Raw genomic sequence first — 23,049 nt, 5'->3', positions numbered from 1 at the left:
TCGCCGCTGTATGCATTGCAGTTTCCGCCTTGAGTGAACGTATTCGGGAATTATGCAGTGAAATATGTAGTTCATATACTGTTGTGCCGTGTGGTGTGACGCGTTATCTTATGTCATGTTGTAATCATAGACGGCACAGATCCAGCGGGAGAAGTATGAGGAGTGCATTACCTACACATTTTCGAACTTGTGAAAATCATACACCTTTTATGGATCAACGACCTATCAGCCAACTATTGGGTTTCAAATATTCAGTGATAAATTTCCAAGCTTACGTGCTCACGTCCGAGTATGACACAGCGATGAGCGGATATTAATTTCTGACAATCCGAATCGTCCCACAGCTCGACTCTATATGAGGAACTATTCGTACGAATCCGAACAATCTCAAGCAAATATCTTCGCGAATGCGAATAATGCAGTCGAGAATCCGAAAAATCCGGATCGAATAACCTTTCCAAAGAATCCCAATTATACATACGAACAGAATGGTATTTATAAAGGCCAAGGTTAACGTTAGCAGATTTATATTTGCTTCGACCTTTGACTGAACAACTTTATAATGCTACCAGTAAGGTCCTATCAAAACGTGTTTATAGGCTACTGTCCGTGTTTGGTTGTCGAACGCACTATTTTTTCTTTTGAATTGAAACCAAAAGTCACGTTTGGTTAGAACTATTCTAAAATATCCGAAACAAAATCTGCAATAGAATTCGAATCCGATCCGACTGCCCAAAATTGTGCAATGTCAGGTTCGAGTCCGTCCGATGCTCATCACCGCTATGACATCACGATGCCCGAACTGTTTGGTGATTTCTCAACATATCCAGTACGGTAATTTTATATTGCGTGGATTGCCAACGGAGCTTCACTTTATGCTTACCCGGCAAATTACATAAAAAATTTTGTGGAATATCGTTTATGCAGTTGCACCATATATCTGTTTTGTGGATATGAACATGACAAACGCAGTATATGTGTGCATATCACATGTGTTAGGCCGATATGATTGAAATAAGTTTTACATACACATTACAGAAAATATTACTAACAAACATTAACCTGCTATACTCATTGCCTGAATCAAGTCTGGATCCCCGCCGCTAAGCAAAGGACGTACTGTCCCAGATATACCAGTGGCGGTGACTCAACTATAACGAGGCCGTGATGGAATCTTTGGCCTTTACAACTTCACCACCGAACCGTTCTGTGCATCACACCGATAGGTATAGATTACATTGGCTGAGTTTTTTGTTCTAGAGCAGTGGTTCTCAACCTTTTTGGCTTCGCGGACCCCCTCAAGTTTTATTTCAATTTTAGCTCTAATATGGTGCAACCTTCATCTGTCTTGTGCAAATATGAACTGTAGGCTTGTGATAAACAGCAAAATAATGATTTTTATTGAAGATAATATCATACTATTTATGTAGAAATTGGTGGACTTTTATTATTTCAAAGCTAATTTTCCTACTGTATTTATTGAAGTACGGGGTCGTGTCTTGAAAATCCGAACGAGGAGTGCAGAAAACCATTTCAGCAAAGATAGGTGGAGGCTAATGCAATATTAACACATAACGCTTTCGACGATACTTTTGGTGTGATCGCAACATTTATGGCACCAAAATGAAGAAACACATATTTTATGAACATATCACATCCAGCATCTACCGCAGGGACGGGCAACATACGAACCGCTGGCTGGATTCGGCCCGCGACGGAATTTTGATCGGCCCGCAGAGGTTTCTACCGTCAAAGTGAAATCCTAATCTAAAAGAATAGACAAATTTTATGCTCCAAAGAACGCATCCAAGTTTTCCAACTTGAGAAAGACTGTCATGAAACGACTTGTTCTGTTCTGGTTTACATATATATTTACGAGCAAACATTTTCGACCATGAACAATGGAACATTAACAAGACAAGGCTGCATATCAATATAACTGGTGATATGAATTTCAGGGTTGGAGCGTAATGCCTTGATAGCAACGAAACACTCCTTGTTCATCAAAAAATCAGCCTTGTCGATAGGGCATCCGCAATAAGAATGCGCAAAATCTGATAGCCGAGCTTTAAGAGCAGGTATATCATTGTCCGATTTATGACGAGTGTCAGCCGAAAATATTCGGGTTCATTTCAATATGAATAAACTATTCAATTGTATAATAAAGTTCTGTACCCCCAAGAAGCTGTTCCCTGCATTGGGACAAATTATGGAAATACTTCGGAAATTTTTATTTCAAACGACTGTTCGTTCACTAATTTGATGAGACTGTCAACTTCAAATCGGGAAGGTTTCGCAGACATTACGAAGTCACCCTGATTGATGTTACTATTCCCATATCTTAATTTTTTCCACAAACCCCAATAAAACGTCTATAAACAGCAATATGTTTGTATCAGCAGGTTATTGGAAAACTGGCAATGAAAATGAATTTCCACACTACGATAGTCCATGCCAGACGATTATTATGATGATATGAGTCATGAGGTTTTATCAGCTGTAGTGCGAAACTGCCTCTTGCTTTCTCAAATTAAAAAATATAATAAAAATTAGGTTATCAACCTTTTTGAAAATTTAAAGGTCTCGCGGACCCCCTGAAATTGCTTCGCGGACCCCTAGGGGTCCGCGGACCCCCGGTTGAGAACCGCTGTTCTAGAGCGAGCGCGGCATTTTCGCATGTTAAAGTTTAGGCGTGCATGTAATGTATTCAGCAATGAGATTGGGTATTAGATATGACATTCTCCGCTGACTAATGTCATAACATGGCCATTGCAGCTTTGATAAAGTCCGCTTGACCGATAATGAGAAATTGTCGCGATTTAGATAGATGAGGGCTTATGACTACTATCCGGTTGCGTGACTGACGGTTTCAAATTCGTCTATACTCCACAGTGTTACATCGATTATGTCTGAAAATACTAGATGCCCATATATCTTCACAGATTTTGACTGCTTCTTTAAGAATATAAAATTTTGAATGATGTCACTCCAAGCTTTCCCTCGCAATTTGTGAACTATTTTCAACTAGGCAGAGTACAGATCGTGGATTTGACATGAACAGGTTGCAACCCCATATCTCTTCAATCACGTGTCAATTATTCAATGTTTCAAATCGTGTGTCCCTCAAGAGTTTATTTTCGTTTCGGTGTATATGCGATTCATTTAATTGAACGTGACACACATGTCCATTGAAAATCCATTTTCATAAATATTTTAGACGTGCGATTGGTTGACCAGTGACCAAATAGACCAAATTTCTGCATCAAGGTACCTTCAGCCAAAATTGTTTCATGATATATTTGCAAACTCCCTTTATATCCCCCATTGACTTTACGCCATTATTAACACTCATGACGTCCAGTTTACATCACACCGTCTCATCTCCTTTATTTCGTGACTTTCCAGTCAGTTTGTCGCAGCATACGGATTTGTGAATGGAGTCATCATCCCTATATGGTACTTCATACTGTTTGCTGTCGGAATAGTGGCGAACTCCGTGGTGTTCTACGTGTCTACTCTGTCTAAAAGTCCGAAAACGGTCGCAGTGAGTAGAGAATCGTTCGATTGACATTTTTCAGCGCGATAGCAATCCCTATCAAAGAATGAAATATAGTATATAGTATATAAGAAATATGTGTGAGACGATATGTCCTGTGGAGAACTAGCTGATTAATTTGCATTTCGTAGAACTTACGGTTTGCAACGGCAGTAAGACACTGTCCAATTATATGTCTAGAACCTGTCTTCTCAACTTTCCTGTTCTTATTTTGTGTAGAGTATAGCCAGATGTGATCGACGTGATCAGCATTGCCATTGAATTATACGTAATGTCGTGAATTCCTGCCCTTCCGCAAATTAAAAGAGAAAATTCCGAGATAATGGAAATACTTCAAGTTGAAATGTTAGCAACGTGTTTAAGCAAGTAGTCTCAAAAACTAGCCTTGGTCGAGGCGTCGCATATTCGCAAATATGTATGAGTTTAATGGAACTCCCCCAGGAAAATCTTCGAGATACGGCAACCATTCAATGGGCAATTTCATCATTCCCTTTTATATTGTGCAGCAGATGCAAGGGGGGGGGGGGGGGGGGCAGGGGCATGGTCCATTTAGCCTCCTGGCTATGCCAATGTGTTGGAATATCGTTACATTTGAAATATTGATCTCGGCAAACGCCACTAATATGTACGCCTGATAGAATCCACAATTCGTGTGTACAATGCGCTCAAGGCCACTAATAGGAGCTAATCATAGGACATGGAATAATCTCTCATGCCTTTTTAATGGCCGAGGGATATATCGACAACGGGTCATTCAGATTAATTCGGGTGTGTGTTTTGCAGCGGCTTTTCACCGCAGTGACAATTATATATGGCACTATCCGCAAATCTAATTGACATATGTAAATGATATTTTGCCATATTCCCACTTCGGTAACAAGTATCCATAAAGCGACTTGTCGCTCATTATCGGGATTATACGTCCAGAAGCTGTCTATAATTGTAAGTATAAATATTGATATTTGGCGTGCGGTTTAACCAAGCATTGAAGATTATGCCTGGCGTCAAGCTTTCGTCAATCTGTCTCCTGTGTGGAATGCAAATTTTGGTCCTAGGAATTTATTACAGTGCGATTGACATGTTTAACAAATGGACCAGTTATTGATTTGAGACCACTTAGCTTTAACATAATAGACACTATCTAGTAGAAACAGTTTAGAATAGTTTTGAGAAACTGTATAACCGAAATTATCTGAAAAACTGATTGATATGGCCTCCAATTGACCGTAACAGACTATATAAAAATTAGCAAATTGTATTTGTAGTACTATAAGTTATTCTGAGTTTGCCATGAAGATCTATCTTGCTATTTTGAACACTGACCTGTTTTTCGACTAACAGAATGTCTGCGACGACTCGCCTCAATTAATGTTTTCAAACTATTTAGTTGATTAATTTTTAACCTTTATTTTCTACTCCTACTTCGATTATTTTTGACGTGGCTAGGTCTATCTATTTTGTAGTAACAACTCAATAGACACTATTATATGAATTGTTGGACTGATCTGCAGACATTTACCGTGATGAACGATGACAATATAGTAAATTGAGCAGTCAGTCCTAATCGCCTCTTTTAACCCAGGTGGACATATTCGTCGGAAACCTTGCAATTGCAGATCTATCCTTGATAGCGACCTTGCCAGTATGGGCTGTGACTCATATTCAAGGGCATTGGATATTTGGGAATATCGTGTAAGTAAATCCTAGGCGAAAAAATGTTAGTTGTTCCCTTCGTTCTGTCTCGCAATCCGAAAAAAATCACTTGGGTATGTTGGATGAATGGTATATGAGGATCTCGGTCTGGTTTTATCGTAAAAACGGGCCGACTTGATAAAAAGTGGCTCAAAAATGTTATATAATGCTTGTCTCTACACGCAGCTCATTTGGCCGGCTGAAATCTCCACAGAAAAACATCGCATTCAAATATATCGACATCAGTGGATATAATGACGTTCCGGTAAAGTGACTTTCCCAAATCCCACGCTTACTAACTGATGTTGCATCTCAATCAACTCGTTATGCCAAGGACACTTTTCTACTTTACTCATATATTTAAATATATAGAATGATGAATGGTAATCGTTTTTCCGCGACAGATTCGTTTCTCATTCAATCATTCATGCTACGTCGCTTTTCAGATGCAAAGCGGCGTCAATGCTCACGAATGTCAACATGTACGCCAGCGTCTTCTTAATTACGGTTATGGCAATCGACAGATACAACGTTGTAGTGAAAGGTATATACAAATTATTATTTCACTTTCAATGACGTATTTACTATTGTAATAATTACACTATACAACGACAGTGTCGCATATTGCCTGATTAGGATTAGTGGCCTAGGATAATGCATTTTGATAGAGTTCAATGTCTTTTATGGGTATGGTTTCATGGACCACTTTAATGGACTACTCTTCACTCTTCATTTATTCTCGCTGCTCACTTGACAATTAGAACTCTAGAACTCTATGACTTCCTAGAAGCCGTGTCGGCCGCGGGATTGGCGTTTTGATCTCACAACAGACGAGAAAGATGTACATTTCAAAGCAGCCCTTTCTGTATAGTCACGGAAGATTTCTACAGGGTTGGTTCGATTATGTTCACAACAAGAGCAATTCTGTTCACAATAAGAGCAGTCTCATGTTCACAATAAGAGCAGTCATGTTCACAATAAGAGCAGTCTCATGTTCACAATAAGAGCAGTCGTTGTATTCACAATAACATCAGTCGCAGCACCACCATATCCCCCGGACACGATGTCCGAGTGGCAACATAGTCCGAACACAACCCAGACATGATGTCCGAACACCCCCATACACGATGTCCGAACGCCCCCCCCCCCAGACACACCCCCGACATAATGTCCGAACACCCCCCAGACATCCTCCATACACGATGTCCGAACTCACCACGCCCCAGACAAGATGTCCGAGTGTCAACGCAGTCCGAACACACCCCAGACACGATGTCCGAACGCCCCCCCCCCAGACATAAGTCCGAACACCCCCCAGACATCCTCCATACACGATGTCCGAACTCACCACGCCCCGGACATGATGTCCGAGTGTCAACGCAGTCCGAACACACCCCAGACACGATGTCCGAACGCCCCCCCCAGACACACCCCAGACATAATGTCCGAACACCCCCCAGACATCCTCCATTCACGATGTCCGAAGTCACCACGCCCCAGACATGATGTCCGACTGTCAACGCAGTCCGAACACACCCCAGACACGATGTCCGAACCCCCCCAGACACGATGTCCGAGTGTACACGCAGCCCGAACACACCCCAGACACGATGTCCGAACGCCCCTTCCCCAGACACACCCCAGACATGATGTCCGAATACCCCCCAGACATCCTCCAGACACGACGTCCGAACTCGCCACGCCCCAGACATGATGTCCGAGTGTCAACGCAGTCCGGAGACACCCCAAACATGATTTTATGAACACACCCTAGACTTGATATTTGAACACAGGCCGGGGCATGATGTCCGAACACGATTTCCGATTGGCAACGCAGTGCGGACACACCTCAGACATGATATCCAAACACCCCCAGACATGATGTTCAGAGTGTCAATGCAGTCCGAAGATACCCCAGACATGATAATACAATAAGAACAGCCATGTTCACAATAAGAGCAGTCTCATGTTCACAATAAGAGCAGTCATGTTCACAATAAGAACAGTCTCATGTTCACAATAAGAGCAGTCATGTTCACAATAAGAACAGTCTCGTGTTCACAATAAGAGCAGTCATGTTCACAATAAGAACAGTCTCATGTTCACAATAAGAGCAGTCATGTTCACAATAAGAACAGTCTCGTGTTCACAATAAGAGCAGTCATGTTCACAATAGGAGCAGTCTCAGGTTCACAATAAGAGCGAGATAGTGTAATGGTTATGCGTCCGGCTTCTCGAGCGGTAGGTCGTGGGTTCGATCCCCGGCCGGGTCATACCAAAGACTCGAAAAATGGTATCCGCAGCTATCCTGCTAGGCGCTCAGCAATCACGGATAGCATGGAGGAGAAAAAAAAACGGGGGCGCAGACTAGATGACCTCATGGGGCCGTATCGCAACTCCGTCGCCAAAGCATCTCGATGGTGCAGGCGAGAAAGAATATCATATCTCTCTCTCTCTCTCTCTGTTCACAATAAGAACAGTCTCATGTTCACAATAAGAGCAGTCATGTTCACAATAAGAACAGTCTCGTGTTCACAATAAGAGCAGTCATGTTCACAATAAGAACAGTCTCGTGTTCACAATAAGAGCAGTCATGTTCACAATAGGAGCAGTCTCAGGTTCACAATAAGAACAGTCTCATGTTCACAATAAGAACAGTCTCATGTTCACAATAAGAACAGTCATGTTCACAATAATATTCACAATACATACCAGCCATGGTGTGTCCGAATAAGACACGATGTCCGAGAGTCAACGCTGTCCGAAACTCCGAACACACCCAGACATGATGACCAAAAACTGACAAATTTTTACATGAAAGAACTATATTTTAACGAAATCTGGCAGGATGAGGAATTCCGGAGGTTACATCACGCATCATGGTAGAAATAATTCAAAATTTTCGTAGTGCAACGTAGTGTTGGGATCAAGTCACTACCTTCGAGTCACGAGTCATTTCGAGTTATTGCACATTTAGACTCATCGAGTTAAGTCAAGTCAATCTATTTTCGAAGGTGACTCGAGTCAAGTCAAGGCACTCGATTTTCGAATTCAATTTCAATAAGATAAGAGGTTTGGTTAAGGTAAGAATAGAGAACAGAAATAGACATTTTGCTACTAAATTACTTCGCAATACTAGTTTACTACAGCGTAAGCTGCAAGCTTCGATCACTTCGTTTGCGGTCGATTTATTTGTGAGAGAACAATGGAGGCTCAGTAAAACGCACGCGATCATTGAATGATTGGTCGCTCTCACGGGTGACACCATCGTTTCGCGAACTGCGACTGCGTTGACACTCGGACATCGTGTCTGGGGATGTTCGGACATCATGTCAGGAGTGTGTTCGGACTGCGTTGACACTCGGACATCGTGTCTGGGGGTGTTCGGGCATCATGTCTGGGGTGTGTTCGGACTGCGTTGACACTCGGACATCGTGTCTGGGGGTGTTCGGACATCATGTCAGGAGTGTGTTCGGACTGCGTTGACACTCGGACATCGTGTCTGGGGGTGTTCGGACATCATGTCAGGAGTGTGTTCGAACTGCGTTGACACTCGGACATCGTGTCTGGAGGTGTTCGGACATCATGTCAGGAGTGTGTTCGGACTGCGTTGACACTCGGACATCGTGTCTGGAGGTGGGGGGCGTTCGGACATTATGTCTGGGGTGTGTCTGGGGGGGGGGGGGCGTTCGGACATCGTGTCTGGGGGTGTTCGGACATCATGTCTGGGTTGTGTTCGGACTATGTTGCCACTCGGACATCGTGTCCGGGGGATATGGTGGTGCTGCGACTGATGTTATTGTGAATACAACGACTGCTCTTATTGTGAACATGAGACTGCTCCTATTGTGAACATGACTGCTCTTATTGTGAACATGAGACTGCTCTTATTGTGAACATGAGACTGCTCTTATTGTGAACATGAGACTGCTCCTATTGTGAACGTGACTGCTCTTATTGTGAACATGAGACTGCTCTTATTGTGAACAGAATTGCTCTTATTGTGAACATAATCGAACCAACCCTCCTCGAAGATTTAGTCCATTTATTTATTCCTATTTTCCCAGGTATACAAGTGCAGACCAAAAGTTTACGAACAGCGGCAAGATGCTGGTGTTTGTGTGCAATCGTATGGGGTTTTAGCATTTTACTCGCAGTGCCATCGGCCGTGTTTCGGGGGGAACACGTTTCCAGGAATAAGACATATTGCAGGTATGCAGAAGGCTATTTTCAGTGTCATGTCCAGGATCATCTTCATGTATGAGTCGTTACCAGAGGTGGTCAAAGTAGTCACCGCCGCTTCTCAAGTAGAAGTACAAGTAACTCCGGAATTTCTACTCGAGTAGAAGTAGGAGAAGTGGTTCCCAAGTCAGTAAGTGAGTAGGTATTCTAGGCTTATTTTGCCTACAAAACTGAATACTGTTTAGTAGAAGTAGAAGAAGTCTAAAATCATAACCACTTGAAAAGTAGTGTGAGTGGGAAAAATCTACTTCGAGTACTTCAAAAAGTAGAAGTACTTCGATACTGACCATCTCTGGTCGTTACACGATTGCATGATAATTTCAGATCATTAAAAATTAGTATTATATATTGCACGCATTGCTGATCCAAGAAGTATTGAAATCTGGTCTATCGGCTCAACATTCATGTAGCCTCGTCAAGTGGAACTTCTCAAACTGTATATTTACCATGATAAATCTAAGAAAGTGAAGATATTTTTGACGATTTTCAAATATATTATCATGTTCTTTAGCCTGTGTAATGCGGGGAATTGTATTCTCAGTTGGAAATACCCGGAAAATCAAACTGATGTGTGGTGGGTAGTTCATATGGTGGAGCGCAACGTGATCGGCTTCGTAATCCCGCTGATAATAATCTGCCGATGCTACCTCGTACTCGTATCGTATGTGCGAGGGCGTGAAAAAAGTAAAGAAGGCGGTAGACTTGTCAGGGCTTCCTCGACAAGCAGCGAAGCTAGAGATGGTCAGGTAACCGGGAGTCCAGTTTTATATAACCACAGGCATGTATCGATCCACGTAAGCGCAATTTATAAAATATTAGAGGAGGTCAGAGTAGTAATTGTGGGTCCTCGAGTACGAGAAAAGTTAGCGTCTATACTGAAATAAAACACTAAGATGCGATTATCACTGCATGTAAAACCTACTTAACCCAGGTATCGGTTTAAAGGTCGTATTACGTAACAGAAAATGCCGCTGATACGATCTGCACTCGCGTCACGATGAAAACAGGCAACTCATCTATTCAACTTATTCTATTTACTTTACAGTGTATATTGTATACCAGAGGTTCTCCACTTTCCTTGCATAACGGGCCGCATCTTAACAGCAAAAAACCGCTGCGGGCCGCAAAACATTATTACGGTATATTTGTGGACTACTATTATATTTAGGCTAATATAGCCTATTTACCAGTCGTACATGGGCAATAGGCATTTGGTACATTTGTATGCATTCTACAGCATCAATGGACAGCGTTCGTAAGCTTCCAGTTGCTGTTTCTAGTGAGATTATGTTATCTTCCGACGGAACAAGCAAAATCCTTTCATGAAGCGTGCATTGCATTCGTTCTGAAGTCGGTATGTGCACTAGGGCTCTTCAAAAATGACTTTTTTGTCTTCTTGATAAAATTGGTAGGTTACCTAATTTAAGCCTACACACAAAATTTGGTTCAATTCCAGCCAGTAACCGCTTTGCTACAGGAGAAGAAAGTTTCTATTTATCATATAAAAATAAATAATAACAAATTTGAAAATTTTCTGTTCACCCCATGAAAGTGTTAGGCTGTCTATAGAAACGCTGCTCACCAAATTTGGTTCAATTCCAGCCAGTGGAAGCGGAGTTATTGCCGTCGAAAAATTTGGATTTGAATAAAATAGTATTTACGGTGACCGATTCTTTGTTTATTTATTATAATTGTGCTCACCGTATATACTATTTTATTCAAATCCAAATTTTTCGACGGCAATGACTCCGCTTCCACTGGTTGGAATTGAACCAAATTTGGTGAGGATCGTTTCTATAGACAGCCTAACACTTTCATGGGGTGAACAGAAAATTTTCAAATTTTTTATTATTTATTTTTATATAATAAATGGAAATTTTCTTCTTCTGTAGCAAAGCGGTTACTGGCTGGAATTGAACCAAATTTTGTGTGTAGGCTTAAATTAGGTAACCTAACAATTTTATCAAGTAGCCAGTACGATTTGAGAAAAAAAGTAATTTTTGAAGAGCCATAATGTGCACCTTCAAACCCTTGCACCAGAGAACTGAACTCTCTGTTTCAATGCGTGAGAGAGCAAGTACAAAATTGCGGTAACTTTTTCGTTACAGAGGCCATTGTCACTTTGAGCTCTCAGTGATATGAGAAGAAGTCTCATGTTCGGGGTAATTTCTGAGCAAACGAATCAACCCTTAATCTTTCCTTCCATGGCTGATGCTCAACAATGCCTCAAAATATGGATTGCTAGGCCTGAGACCTAGCTAGTAACGCTTTTTTCTAAGATCAGGTGATATGTATAGCTCCAGATGGAACTGTCCGAAGACCTATTCAAAACAATAAGAATCTAAACTCGATCATGTATCAAGAAACCAGAACACATTGAAGAATGAGAATCAATGAAACGGAACAGAGACGGTGTGATAAGAGAGCTTAAGTAGCTAAATTAATATGTAACAATACTGTGCCGGTAGTAATTGCGATCATATTGAAAGATCTCACGGGCCGCAGAATAAGCGTCTGCAGGCCGCGGGTTGAGAACCCCTGTTGTATACTTTAGGACAAGAGTTCGGCCTCAATGGGCCACGGCCAACAAAAACTAGAGAATCCATGCTATAGCCGAACACATTGAACTGCGTGGATTAATAGAATGCACTGTGCTATTCATTGATGCATCCTATTAAGTGTTATATTGAACACATCTTCAATCAGGGCCGCTGTTCATCCTTATATTTATGTTTAGGTCCGCCGCATTACGAAAACTGTGACAACAATTATTCTCGCCTTCACTGTGTGCTGGTTACCGAATCAAACGTCGAATTTTATCTCGAATCTTGTCCATTTTGAGTGAGTACAAACCTTTCATTTGCAGATAAGTGTTCTAAAGAGCAATATCGTATATACTCAGCACAGGAAAAGTACTTTTTTAGCCCCCTCCAAAACGCTGATCTGGGGCCCCCATAGGGTATTAAACGAAATGTCTGGGCGCTTTGTCGCCCTAAACCACCCTGCCTTCTACGTGTATCATTTCGTCAATACCTCTGTACATACCATGTACAACATCCGTGACATAAACACACGAACATATTCTACTTTAAGTTTATTTGTGAAGTTTTGGGCCCCCTTCGCAGCTTGGACCCCTCCCATTGGGGGTTTGTGGTGCGGCTGTTGCGGTCCTACGTAAACTGATACTAATCTGTTCTACATAAAGCTCACACCGTGGCACAAAACACCCAGGGCTACTGACAGGGTTATATAGACTGTTTTCATTGTCATGTCATCGGCATAGCATTGCATGGGTGCCGATGCCTATATATTATAATCAATGATAGAGCATCAAGTCAGTTGCAATAGCCGTACATGCTGACCTATATTCGCGGGTACCACGTAAGCATTTTATTTAAATCGACCGAATATCATTGATAGAGCTATGTATGCGTAATAACGACTATATTTAATCAAGCCTGACATTACCCGTTCGTAACATAAATTTGCCAGGGATTTTCCGACTGTTCCTAAAGCTTCTGCTCTCTGCTTAAGACCTGTGTCTGAATATCCACTGTAATCTTGATAAAACGGGCAAGGTTCATTTTGAGCCCGCAGATTGATCGCCTGTATGCAGTGGTTCTTAATCTTTTTCTCGCTGCGCCCCGTTCAATAATTGCCTAGGTCTGACGCCCCACTAATTTAGAGACGGTAGTGGAAGAAAGGGGGTAAGATTTCGAAGTCCGGTCGGTCTTTTCGGCTTGGGATTTCACTATTGGAAATAGCTTGAATCGCGCCCGCGGACCACTCAACTAATTAACGCTATGATAACACTGGTCAACAGATATTTTTAGGGAGACAAAGTAAGAGTGGTTCGGGGGTTCTGAAGGGCACTGATTCTGAATATGGCCATAGTTTTTTTTCAAATTGGCTCCTGTTGTGGAGATAACCCATGAGGCTATTTTGACCAAAATATCCCATTTTCGCGGTAATGACTATCGGCTCAGGGGTACTATAAAGTTTAGAAATTCAATCTACTTCTTATTTTTACACACATAAGACTCTTTTAATCAAAATACAACAGCAGAACTAGGGTTAGTTCGGATATCAATAATTTTCACTATCCGGATAACGGATATATCCGGATATTTTGGAATTTATCTTACCGGTTAACCGGATAATAACTGCTAAGTGAGACAATCGATTTCATTAGGTCTGCATGTAAAACGGATCGCAAAATCATTACACAGTGTTATTGTAGAGTACCTACCTACACGCGCAGAATGAGCGAATACGAGAAAAACCACGCACATTTAATGTTCACTGCTTCTGCAATGCCCTCTTTATAAAGCACAGATGCATCAATTGTGGCATCCTGTAGCTGGGACCGGAATTATGTAACAAAGAGTCCACGTTCATTGAATGCTTTTTCAGCTTCCACAGAAGTGGGCTGAATAGTAGCAGCGCTTCGTAGAGAGTCAAAAGGTTGGCAGGTCGTATGTCGGGAACTTCAACGGCTTCACATCCTTTTGACCATCCTTATGTTTAGGTTTGGAGTACTAGAAGGACGACTAGCTGATACTGGAATTGATGCCGACATGATACCTCGCTCTAATTCTCGTGATCAGGCACGCAGCCAGCCGAAAATGTAGGGGGATTGAAATAAAATCAGGGGGTTTCGATTTTTTTCGAATTAATTATCAGCGGAAATCAATTACGCTTGCACGCACGCACATTTTTGCGAACATTCGATGTCATTCAGTTTCGCGGTGTCACTCTCAGAATCACTAATTAGAATACACATAACGGCATATCGTCAACAAGCCATCGAGAGATAGGAGCCAACGCATGCTGGGTCCGAGATGGTTAGGCCAGCGATTATATCGTTCGTAGGCCTATTGCAGATGCGATTGTGTAGGTCAACGATAATATCGTGAGCACCAAGCCAATGAAGATGCGATTGTGCAGGCCAGCGATGGAATAGTGTGCACACTGCACATTAGGGTTGTTCAAAAAAAACTTTTTTTTCCAAATCTCACTCGTCTAGTGACTAAATCGTCAGGTTGTCCAAGAAAACGATGCACACCAAATTTGACTCGATTCCAACCAGTAAAGGCCGTGCAATCTTGAATTGAAATTTTTAAATTATTATTAAAAATAAAAAAATAAAAATTCTCAAATTTTTTTGTCAACCTCATGAAATTGTTGAGCTGTCTTCAAAGACGATGCAAAACAAATTTGAGTCAATTCCGACCAGTAGAAGCGGAGTTATATGAGTTTTTCGTTGATAATCCCCGGATCAGGGATTATCCGAGAATTATCAACGAAAAACTCGAAAAACTCCGCTTCTACTATTTATGCGCAGTATAAAATCAGAAAAAACTACGATTTTCTTCCTACCAAGAGAAATATTTAAGGGTAAATACAGTAATTTTGAGCTTTGAGCTGACAAAGAGCCATTTTGACAAAACTAATTTTATATTCGTAATCAGCAACCTCAAAAACCCCAGAAACGGCTCTCAGATGTACTGCCTAATTTTTTTTCTTCATTTTGTTAACCAGTGATAATTGTATGTGCTATATTCGGATCGAATCAAGGTTGTCATAACAATCATCCGGTACGACCTCATATCATCTGGTCGATTTACTTTTACATGAATGTATTCCAAACAAAGCAGTCCGTATTATATAACGTTCATTTAAAGTTGCGGGGCACAACACTAAACAATATCATCCTTTATAATACGATGAAGAAATATTCTGAAGATTTAATTTTTTAGCTCTCAAATACAAATATATTTAGTTAATCATTTTAACCAAAAAGATTCAAAGCATCTTCAATGTACAAAGGCCTCTCACTCTCACTGTCACTCTTAAAAGCGGTACAGTGTCTCTTTCTTCGATTTCGACACGCTGGTCGCTGCCGTACAAAATACCTAGTTGGAAACATGTTGTGGAAAATAACTCGAGGTAGCGTGATGGCGATCTAAAAGTACGCGCACAATTCATTTTACGTGAATTGTTATAAAACACTGCATGCATGGAAATATGTTGCAAGCATGGCCGGCATAAATTCCGCGCCTAGCGCGAAGAAAAATTTCGAGATTTGACAGATTTTGCCGAATGTATATTTACAATGAGAACTCAGGGATATATAGAACTGTTGTTTTGCTATGACCCTACTGCACCCCCTACTGCGACGGCATTTTTCTCTAGCACCCCCATACAGGGTTGTAACCAAGTCACAAGGCTCCGAGTCACAAGTCAATCTCACTTTTATAGTTTTGACTCGAGTCAAGTCGAGTCATTTCAATTCACCACCGAGTCAAGTCCGAGTCCAAGTCAGCGAGCAGAGTGCCGAGTCCGAGTCATGGAATTATGACTCGAGATCGAGTCCAAGTCATTGTGTTGACTGCTCAGTTTCCAGTAGAAGTATTGGTAAACCCACTTTTTATAACTCTGTTTGGTGATATCGAATGGTTCGCATTTAGAATATACCAATTTCCCTCACTTTTAGCAGTTTATGGTCGCATTTTCAAGTACCGGTACCAACAGACGAAATCCCAATAGTGTGTTGGCTTCGGAATTACAATGAAATGTCGGTCTTGGCCGTCTGAGTCTCGAGTCAATGACTTGGTTCGAGTCATGCGCAATGACTCGAGTCCAAGTCGAGTCAATACACAGAATGACTCGAGTCGAGTCGAGTCATTTCCGTATTTTGAATAAATGACTCGAGTCAAGTCGAGTCATCAGAAAATCGTGACTCGAGTCGGACTCGAGTCGAGTCATGACTCGAGTCATTACAACCCTGCCCCCATACCGCCCACGGAGCCCAGCGCCACCCACATCACCCCCTGAGCGTTTGCACTCCTTCAAAATCTGAAACGCTTCTCGTGCCCTGGCGACAAGGTTAAGAAGCACTGGCCTATAGTATAGTACCGATTCGATTTCACGTCGTCATAGCAGACCATCCTAACGGACTATTTCCTTACCATCAAGCGTGATTCCAAAGGCCACAGGGAAACTGCTGGAGATGCAGTATATGCTGCATTTACTATTCGCGGCACTCAGTTTTTGCAACAGCGTGGTTAACCCGATTATTTATTCGGCGAGTCCAACGCACAGAGCAAGAATTAAGGTATGTTAAAAATCCAAGGTCACGCGACCTACGAAAGGTGAACGGAACCAGATGTTTTGATTGTAGGCACTGTGTTCAAAAGTCCACTGTTGCGTGAAAATCTTTGGAATGATTCCCCGGTCGAACTCAAGAATTTCGCGAAGCGATGACCCTCAGGTATTATTACTTCTTACATCATTGGGAAATGTAATTATATTTTCAATACAGATTACTTTCAAGCATAGGTATGGCAAGATGAAAATATGACGGGTCAAAGTGTCGAATGAAAACATGGAATGGCAACGACCGATTTTGCAGCTTCGTTCCGCTTCGCCGAGGCTGGAGTGGAGAATTGTTTTGCGGCAGCGACTGTAGGATTTCTGGCAGTCCAAAAGTTATCTTCCAGAGCGCAGAATTTACTGAATCTGGTCTTGATCAAAAGCTAGTGTCGCCCTAATTCCATATATATATATATATATACATATAAATTGAAATAGGGTCAGACGCCTGACTTTGACGAAAAATCAACCTCAACATCTGAAATCGGCACTGTTCAGAACAATCGGTGACCAGAAAACAATGACCATAACAATGACCCGTTCCGGCTCTCCAATTGTTTGGACAATGCCGATATTTCAGACTTGGAGGGGAATTTCGGGTAGTTCAGAGCCTGATCATATTGTAATTTATATTTTCGGAATCATTACGACAATAGCTTTCGATCCAAACCAGATTCAGTAAATTATGCGCTCCGGAAGACATCTTTTGAATTGACAGAAATCCTACAGTCGCTGCCGCAAAACAATTCTGAATCCCGCCTCAGCGAAGCGGAACGAAGCTGGGAAATCGGTCGTTGCCATTCCATAGTCAAAGACTTGTTAGAAATATCATGACCCAACAGGTACATTGTGGAGTAGTAGTCGAATAGTAAAGTGTTAATGTCGCTAACTGGACGTGGAAAATGGTCAGGGTCTCATGGCTACATTCGCAACCTCGGAATCAAAAGCGCAGAAGTACAACACACGCGCCTCCACGTCGTCTAAATATCATATGATCGGCCGAAAAGATCATCGTTCTATCAAATATGCCGGACCTAACGTGTCGTACAGTATCGCACCGGCCACCCGGCAGTCGACGAGCATGTCCGCATTCAAGTCGAAATACAAGCAATTACTACTAAATAATTACTAGTCCATCCTCAAGATTACCAGACCACGACCTGACCTATCGATCTCGCCTTCCATGACATGTCACATCATTTTTTGTCGCTTGCTTTTTCCATACCATCTTCTTTTACTTTATATTCAGTGTCCATGCCTCCTCTTTACATCGCATAGGCCAAGGTGGGTGTCTGATTCCATAGACTACTCCAAGTCGCTTCGACACTTTCTTATCTTTTCATTGTATCGCATTTTTGTGGTGAATTGAACTGATAAAAATCGCTATTAAACCAATGATGATGATCATGAGATATGCATATTTGCGACTAACAAAATAATTAATAACGCCTCCATTGAGTTTAATTTTCGAAAATACATTCAGTTACTGTGATCCAGGGGTCATTTCCCTCGGCTGCTACGACAATTGCAATAAAACATTGATGCTTATTCTCAAAACTATCAGGCCTATCTACGTTACGACATTGAAAAGGTAGATTGTTGAAAGTAAGTAGTTCTGCTTGGAAAACTGTAAAATAGAAGTGGAAGTATAAAGATAACCGCTTGAGTAAGTAGTACGAGTAGGAAAAATCTACTTGAGTGCTCCGATTAATTAGAAATACTTTCTTTCTGATCACCTCTAATTGCCAGGGTGGTGCGCATAAGCACATAACCCACCTTACCCCAGGAATATAGCAAAATAAGTAAGGATGTATTTAGCTCGTTCTACAATCTGCTGATATTGATTTCTGCACAACATCTATCGTAATAGTACATCTTCGAGCACTAGTCTTCCAGTTTGAATACATGCACTATTGCTGTCAATGTTACGAAGAAAGCAATCTTCAAGTTCTGTACCACGAACCTGCTATTTAACTGGTTGAATCGGTGTTAAATGAAGACTGTATTCACACCCACTTCACGTTTTTCGTATACAGTTACTTAAGCCATCGTCGTAACTTAGTGAACCTTCAGAGCGAAGAACCCAGACAAATTCGAAGGAATCGGGGCACTGTGATTTCAAAGCTCGAATCCACTTCGCACGTATCTCCACCGTCCGGACAACGCTCGTCTCAGTCCAGCGCCAACGGGACGAGACGCAAGCGAATGCATTCCACCTGTCCGGATGACGAGCCAGACGCGAACATCCGAGATCAGCCGCCAGCGAATTTTGACAATTTGCCACGGGAAGATATTAACGCCAACGACACTGATCCAGGGCAGAGTCTCCTCCATGGTAATGGCGGAGAATACAAGTCTTCGGGCTTGTAGCGTTGTATTAAGAAGATATCTTCAAATCGCGGAAGCAAAACGTTGATCTATGTCTCGAGTATCGTTGCACTGTTAATTCATCTTCCTTTTCCTAAAACTTGGTTGCAACAAAATTTAAGCATATTATTAGAGGTATAGTCACTCACCATTACTACTTTTTCTGAATACGCAGGTCGATATATTTTTGGACAACTTCCACTTCTGTACAACGGGTATTTTCTCGGATAATCTATATACTTTAAACTATATTGATTTTGTAAATTATGAAAGGGTTTTAGGTTATGTTTGCGTCACTATTACGAATGACACCATGACTGGGTAAAAAAGCCCCGGTATCAACGTAAATGTCCAGTCCAGTGTAAATGACCAATGACGACCACCGTTGATGCCTCCACACAATGTTGCGAAAATAACAACATATAACGAGCAACGGAACGACTATAATCGTGAGGTTCGCTGAGATCTTTGGGTACTTGTGGCAACGTCTCCCTATACATTCAAAGTTTATTGCCGAGTCCGCGGTAGAATACAACACTATTTCTTGTACCGTTTTCTTGAATTATGCTTGATATATGTGAATATCATTTGACGCTATTTTCTTATGTGTACAGCAAACTATATATAAGACATGATGCAAATATCGTACAATGAATGATAGACACCGATTCTTTCGAAATATTCGCTTGTCTGGGGAGTCAGTTCTCAAGTTTCATGTCATCGCTACTACGTCTATAACAGTGGTTCCCAACGTGGGCGATATCGCCCCCAAGGGGGCGATTTGGCGATCCAGGGGGGCGAAAATGATGAAGCGGGCGATAGGGGGGCGAAAATGGACAAAGGGGGCGACAGGGGGCGAAATTAGCCAAGGGGGCGATAGGGGGGCGATGACGCGCCAAAACGGCTGACCTTTTTTTTTTAGTCATCCACCTAACAATGCGTTATTTTGAGCTATGAGCGGAGAAAGAAGACCTTTTTTTTTTTAGTCAACCCGCCGGTGATTACAGTTTGAATTCCCATTTTTCGGTACACAAAATCTGGGGGGCGATGATCGGTGTTAAGCTTGAAAAGGGGGCGATGGTTCGAAAAAGGTTGGGAACCACTGGTCTATAAATACAAGTTACTTATTTTCTGATTTCATGACAATCATCATGGTCTAACTTTGGAATATCACTAAAATTCCTCTTGTAGTAGGCTACATCTGACCGCTGGTGGGAGTGACGAATGCACCACTACAAATCTGTTGCAATCAATAATGACGAGAATACGAAGTGTCACAGCCAAGCAAAGAGAGATGGCAGAGAAAAACCATAAGTCAAAAACGATTCGATGCTTCCATTGTGATGAATACATGAATTAGTATACGTGGTCGGCATCAAAGAGTTTGAGATTCGTAACTACTAAAGAAGATGCGGATAGACTTTTTCAGGCGAGGGACATTTTTTGAATCGTGATCTGTTGGCGGACCGCACTAAGGAAAATCAGTAACCACGGTTAAGCCAAAGCATAAAGGTCAGGGGTGTAGCAACTAGCAATCATGGTCTACACTGCCCCCTTTGACAGTTATAGTAGCGATACCTTTTGGTCTCACACTCTCTTTTGATATCTGGGTGCTTCTATGGTCGGACGCAAAACAAAGTCTCTGCACCAGATACCCTCGACGCTCATCTACATACGGTGGTCTTCTACAAGTTCTTATCCATGTAAAACTAATTAGCGCGGTGTGCGATAGAACGCGACAGACAGTCAGGTAAACCACACCATCACAATACCATTGGTAATAGAGATAGATCGTGTCTGACTGACTGCTCGCTGCTCGTACGAAGTTTATTTTGACTCCATTTTGCCGATCGGTGGTAGCCCAGAGGCAGATCATACAGCAGTAGAAGCAATGTAGGCCGACTATATGCTAGCTGAATTGATCTGTGACTTTATCAACAGAATGTAATAATTGGATAAGTTCTTCAGTATTATCATCAGGATCCATACGTACTTTGAAATTCGGCCCAGACACCTCAAAAAGATGGGAACCACTGCTGTAAACGAAGTCAGCTGTACCGGTAGCACAGCCTATGAGTTTATTAAATTATGCTGGAATGAATTTAGTCATGAAAGCAATGTTCAAGATGTAACCGCCAGTCACCTGTTCAATGATATTTCGGTCTCAGATCGATTTGGAATTGACGCTGACCGGGTATGGGGTGACTATGGCGGTATGTTCTAGGGCAGTGGTTCTCAACCTTTTTCACCTCGCGGACCGGTAAAATTACAAAAAAATGTCTGGCGGACCGGTGAACTTTCAAAATTGAAATGAAGCCAAAATGTGAAGTAAACAACCATTTTTTGCAATTATATTGTGCCAGAGAGTGATATTTAATGGGTTTTGGTCGTAATTGATTATATCTTCATATGAGTTTATGGTAGTGACTATAGTGAGTGTGATGAGTCGAGGTTAAATTGGCTTGTCCAGATAAACGTGATACCACCGACCGTCGTTTAGCCCACAGTCTTTCGCGCCGAAGGCCGTGGGTTTAACCGACCACGCCAACTCAAATAATATTCTTCTCTTTGGCAAGATCGAGAGAAGAAGCATTGCGGAATCGAACCAGGCACCTTGGGGTGCTACCTTGCTCATTACCCCCTGTCACCAGGCGCAGGCTGCTCTGGCAACTACGAATACAATGCGTGCCGCAAGAAAACACCTTACAGCCGATATACGGGCCATTCGCAAATCTAAACTGAAAAAAAGCACTTCGTCAGCCCATCCCCAAAAACGTTGATTTTGGACCCCACATGGCGAAAAGTCAAACTTCCGGGGGCTTCGTCCCCAGACCCTACTGTTGTGAGGATGTTTTCACATGTACTAGTGAGCACATTTATTCTACTCAGTCTAAGCAGAGAGTTTATGCAGTTTAATCGCGGAATAGCGGAAATTTTCGATCATTCATCATTCACTGAATCGGTTTCGCGCTGCCGAATTATTGGCACACCTTTCGGATTCTCATATTGGCCTAAAATTCATTTTGTGTTGGTATACGTTGTGGCGCGGTAATAGCTGACGCAGAATAGCCTATTTCTATAAATCATGCGTATTTCTCAGAGAAGGGCCCCGAATAACCAAGACATTTAGTGACACTGAATCGCACAAAGCGTGAAAAAAATTGAAAAATGTTGGAAAAGTTTTTAAAAAATACGCTATGATTTATGTTCTGTTGCAAAATAATTTTGGGCGCCTTTCAAGCTCGGCCCCTCTCCAATTTGGTGGTTTGGGGTGCCCCAGTTACGGTCTTGCAAAAAATGAATGAATCGAAAACGAATGATCGCGCAAAGTGCGCAGATTAGCGATAAGTCCGCTCGTATCTGTTCTGTACTTGTCGCTAGCATGTCGACAAATGACACCAGTGTTGGGATCAAGTCACTACCTTCGAGTCACGAGTCATTTCGAGTCATTGCACATTTTGACTCGAGTCAAGTCAAGTCAATCGATTTTCAAAGGTGACTCGAGTCAAGTCAAGTCATTCGATTTTTGGAGGTGACTCGAGTCAAGTCGAGTCAAGTCAAGTCAAGGCACGAGTCAAGTCACGTTTCAAGTCAAGTTGCCTTTTCGAAGTATGTATGAAGCATGATTACGTCATTGCAATTTGCTAGCTGTCTGAAATACAGTTTAAGTGTTTATTGATTCCAAACGGATGACCGGATATAGAGTAAAATATACACACAAGAAGGCGCTGCACCACTCACATATACGTAGAACTGTTAAACTACGTAATTGCATAGCCATAGTTTATAGTTACCAGCCGGAATAGAGAATGGAGAAACGAATTGATAACATTCAATACATTACCCATTTAGAAATAGATATGATACAATTCGAGCCTGCGCCAATGGCTGAGGACTAAACTATATTCGAAGTCAATTTCTATAAAACAATAAGTTTCGTTAAGGTAAGAACAGAAAATGGAAATATAAATTTTACCATTTTATTACTTTACTACTAGAATTACAGCAACGTAAGCTGTAAGCTTCAATCACTTCGT

At 41.8% G+C, this 23,049-nt stretch overlaps 1 protein-coding gene across 2 annotated transcripts; it reads left to right on the top strand.

The window, feature by feature from the left end:
* Positions 1–1,074: 1,074 nt before the first annotated feature.
* LOC145438269 (apelin receptor A-like) lies at positions 1,075–19,653 on the top strand. Of its 2 annotated transcripts, none has more exons than XM_080315655.1 (10): positions 1,075–1,226; positions 3,406–3,544; positions 5,139–5,248; positions 5,695–5,792; positions 9,316–9,460; positions 10,032–10,236; positions 12,228–12,331; positions 16,469–16,607; positions 16,674–16,763; positions 18,719–19,653. In XM_080315655.1, the coding sequence occupies exons 1-10, from the start codon at positions 1,168–1,170 to the stop codon at positions 19,013–19,015; spliced, it is 1,386 nt and encodes a 461-aa protein (XP_080171781.1). In that variant the 5' UTR covers positions 1,075–1,167; the 3' UTR covers positions 19,016–19,653. The 2 variants fall into 2 exon arrangements, with proteins under 2 accessions (XP_080171781.1, XP_080171782.1); XM_080315656.1 differs by lacking the exon at positions 18,719–19,653 and adding an exon at positions 17,556–18,708.
* The last annotated feature ends 3,396 nt before the right edge of the window (positions 19,654–23,049 follow it).

This window comes from Botryllus schlosseri, chromosome 4 (assembly GCF_051294905.1).
Source record: "Botryllus schlosseri isolate E-star chromosome 4, Bs_hap1, whole genome shotgun sequence".
NCBI classification, from domain to species: Eukaryota; Metazoa; Chordata; class Ascidiacea; order Stolidobranchia; family Styelidae; genus Botryllus; species Botryllus schlosseri.
This window is presented reverse-complemented; position numbering and strand designations above follow the sequence as displayed.

Bases quoted from the DNA above. Each gene is read 5' to 3' on its own strand.
- LOC145438269 (XM_080315655.1), top strand. From the start codon at position 1,168: ATGGAATCTTTGGCCTTTACAACTTCACCACCGAACCGTTCTGTGCAT. The intron at 1,227-3,405 runs GTATAGATTACA...GTGACTTTCCAG, and splicing joins TCTGTGCATCACACCGATAG to TCAGTTTGTCGCAGCATACG. The intron at 10,237-12,227 runs GTAACCGGGAGT...ATTTATGTTTAG, and splicing joins GCGAAGCTAGAGATGGTCAG to GTCCGCCGCATTACGAAAAC.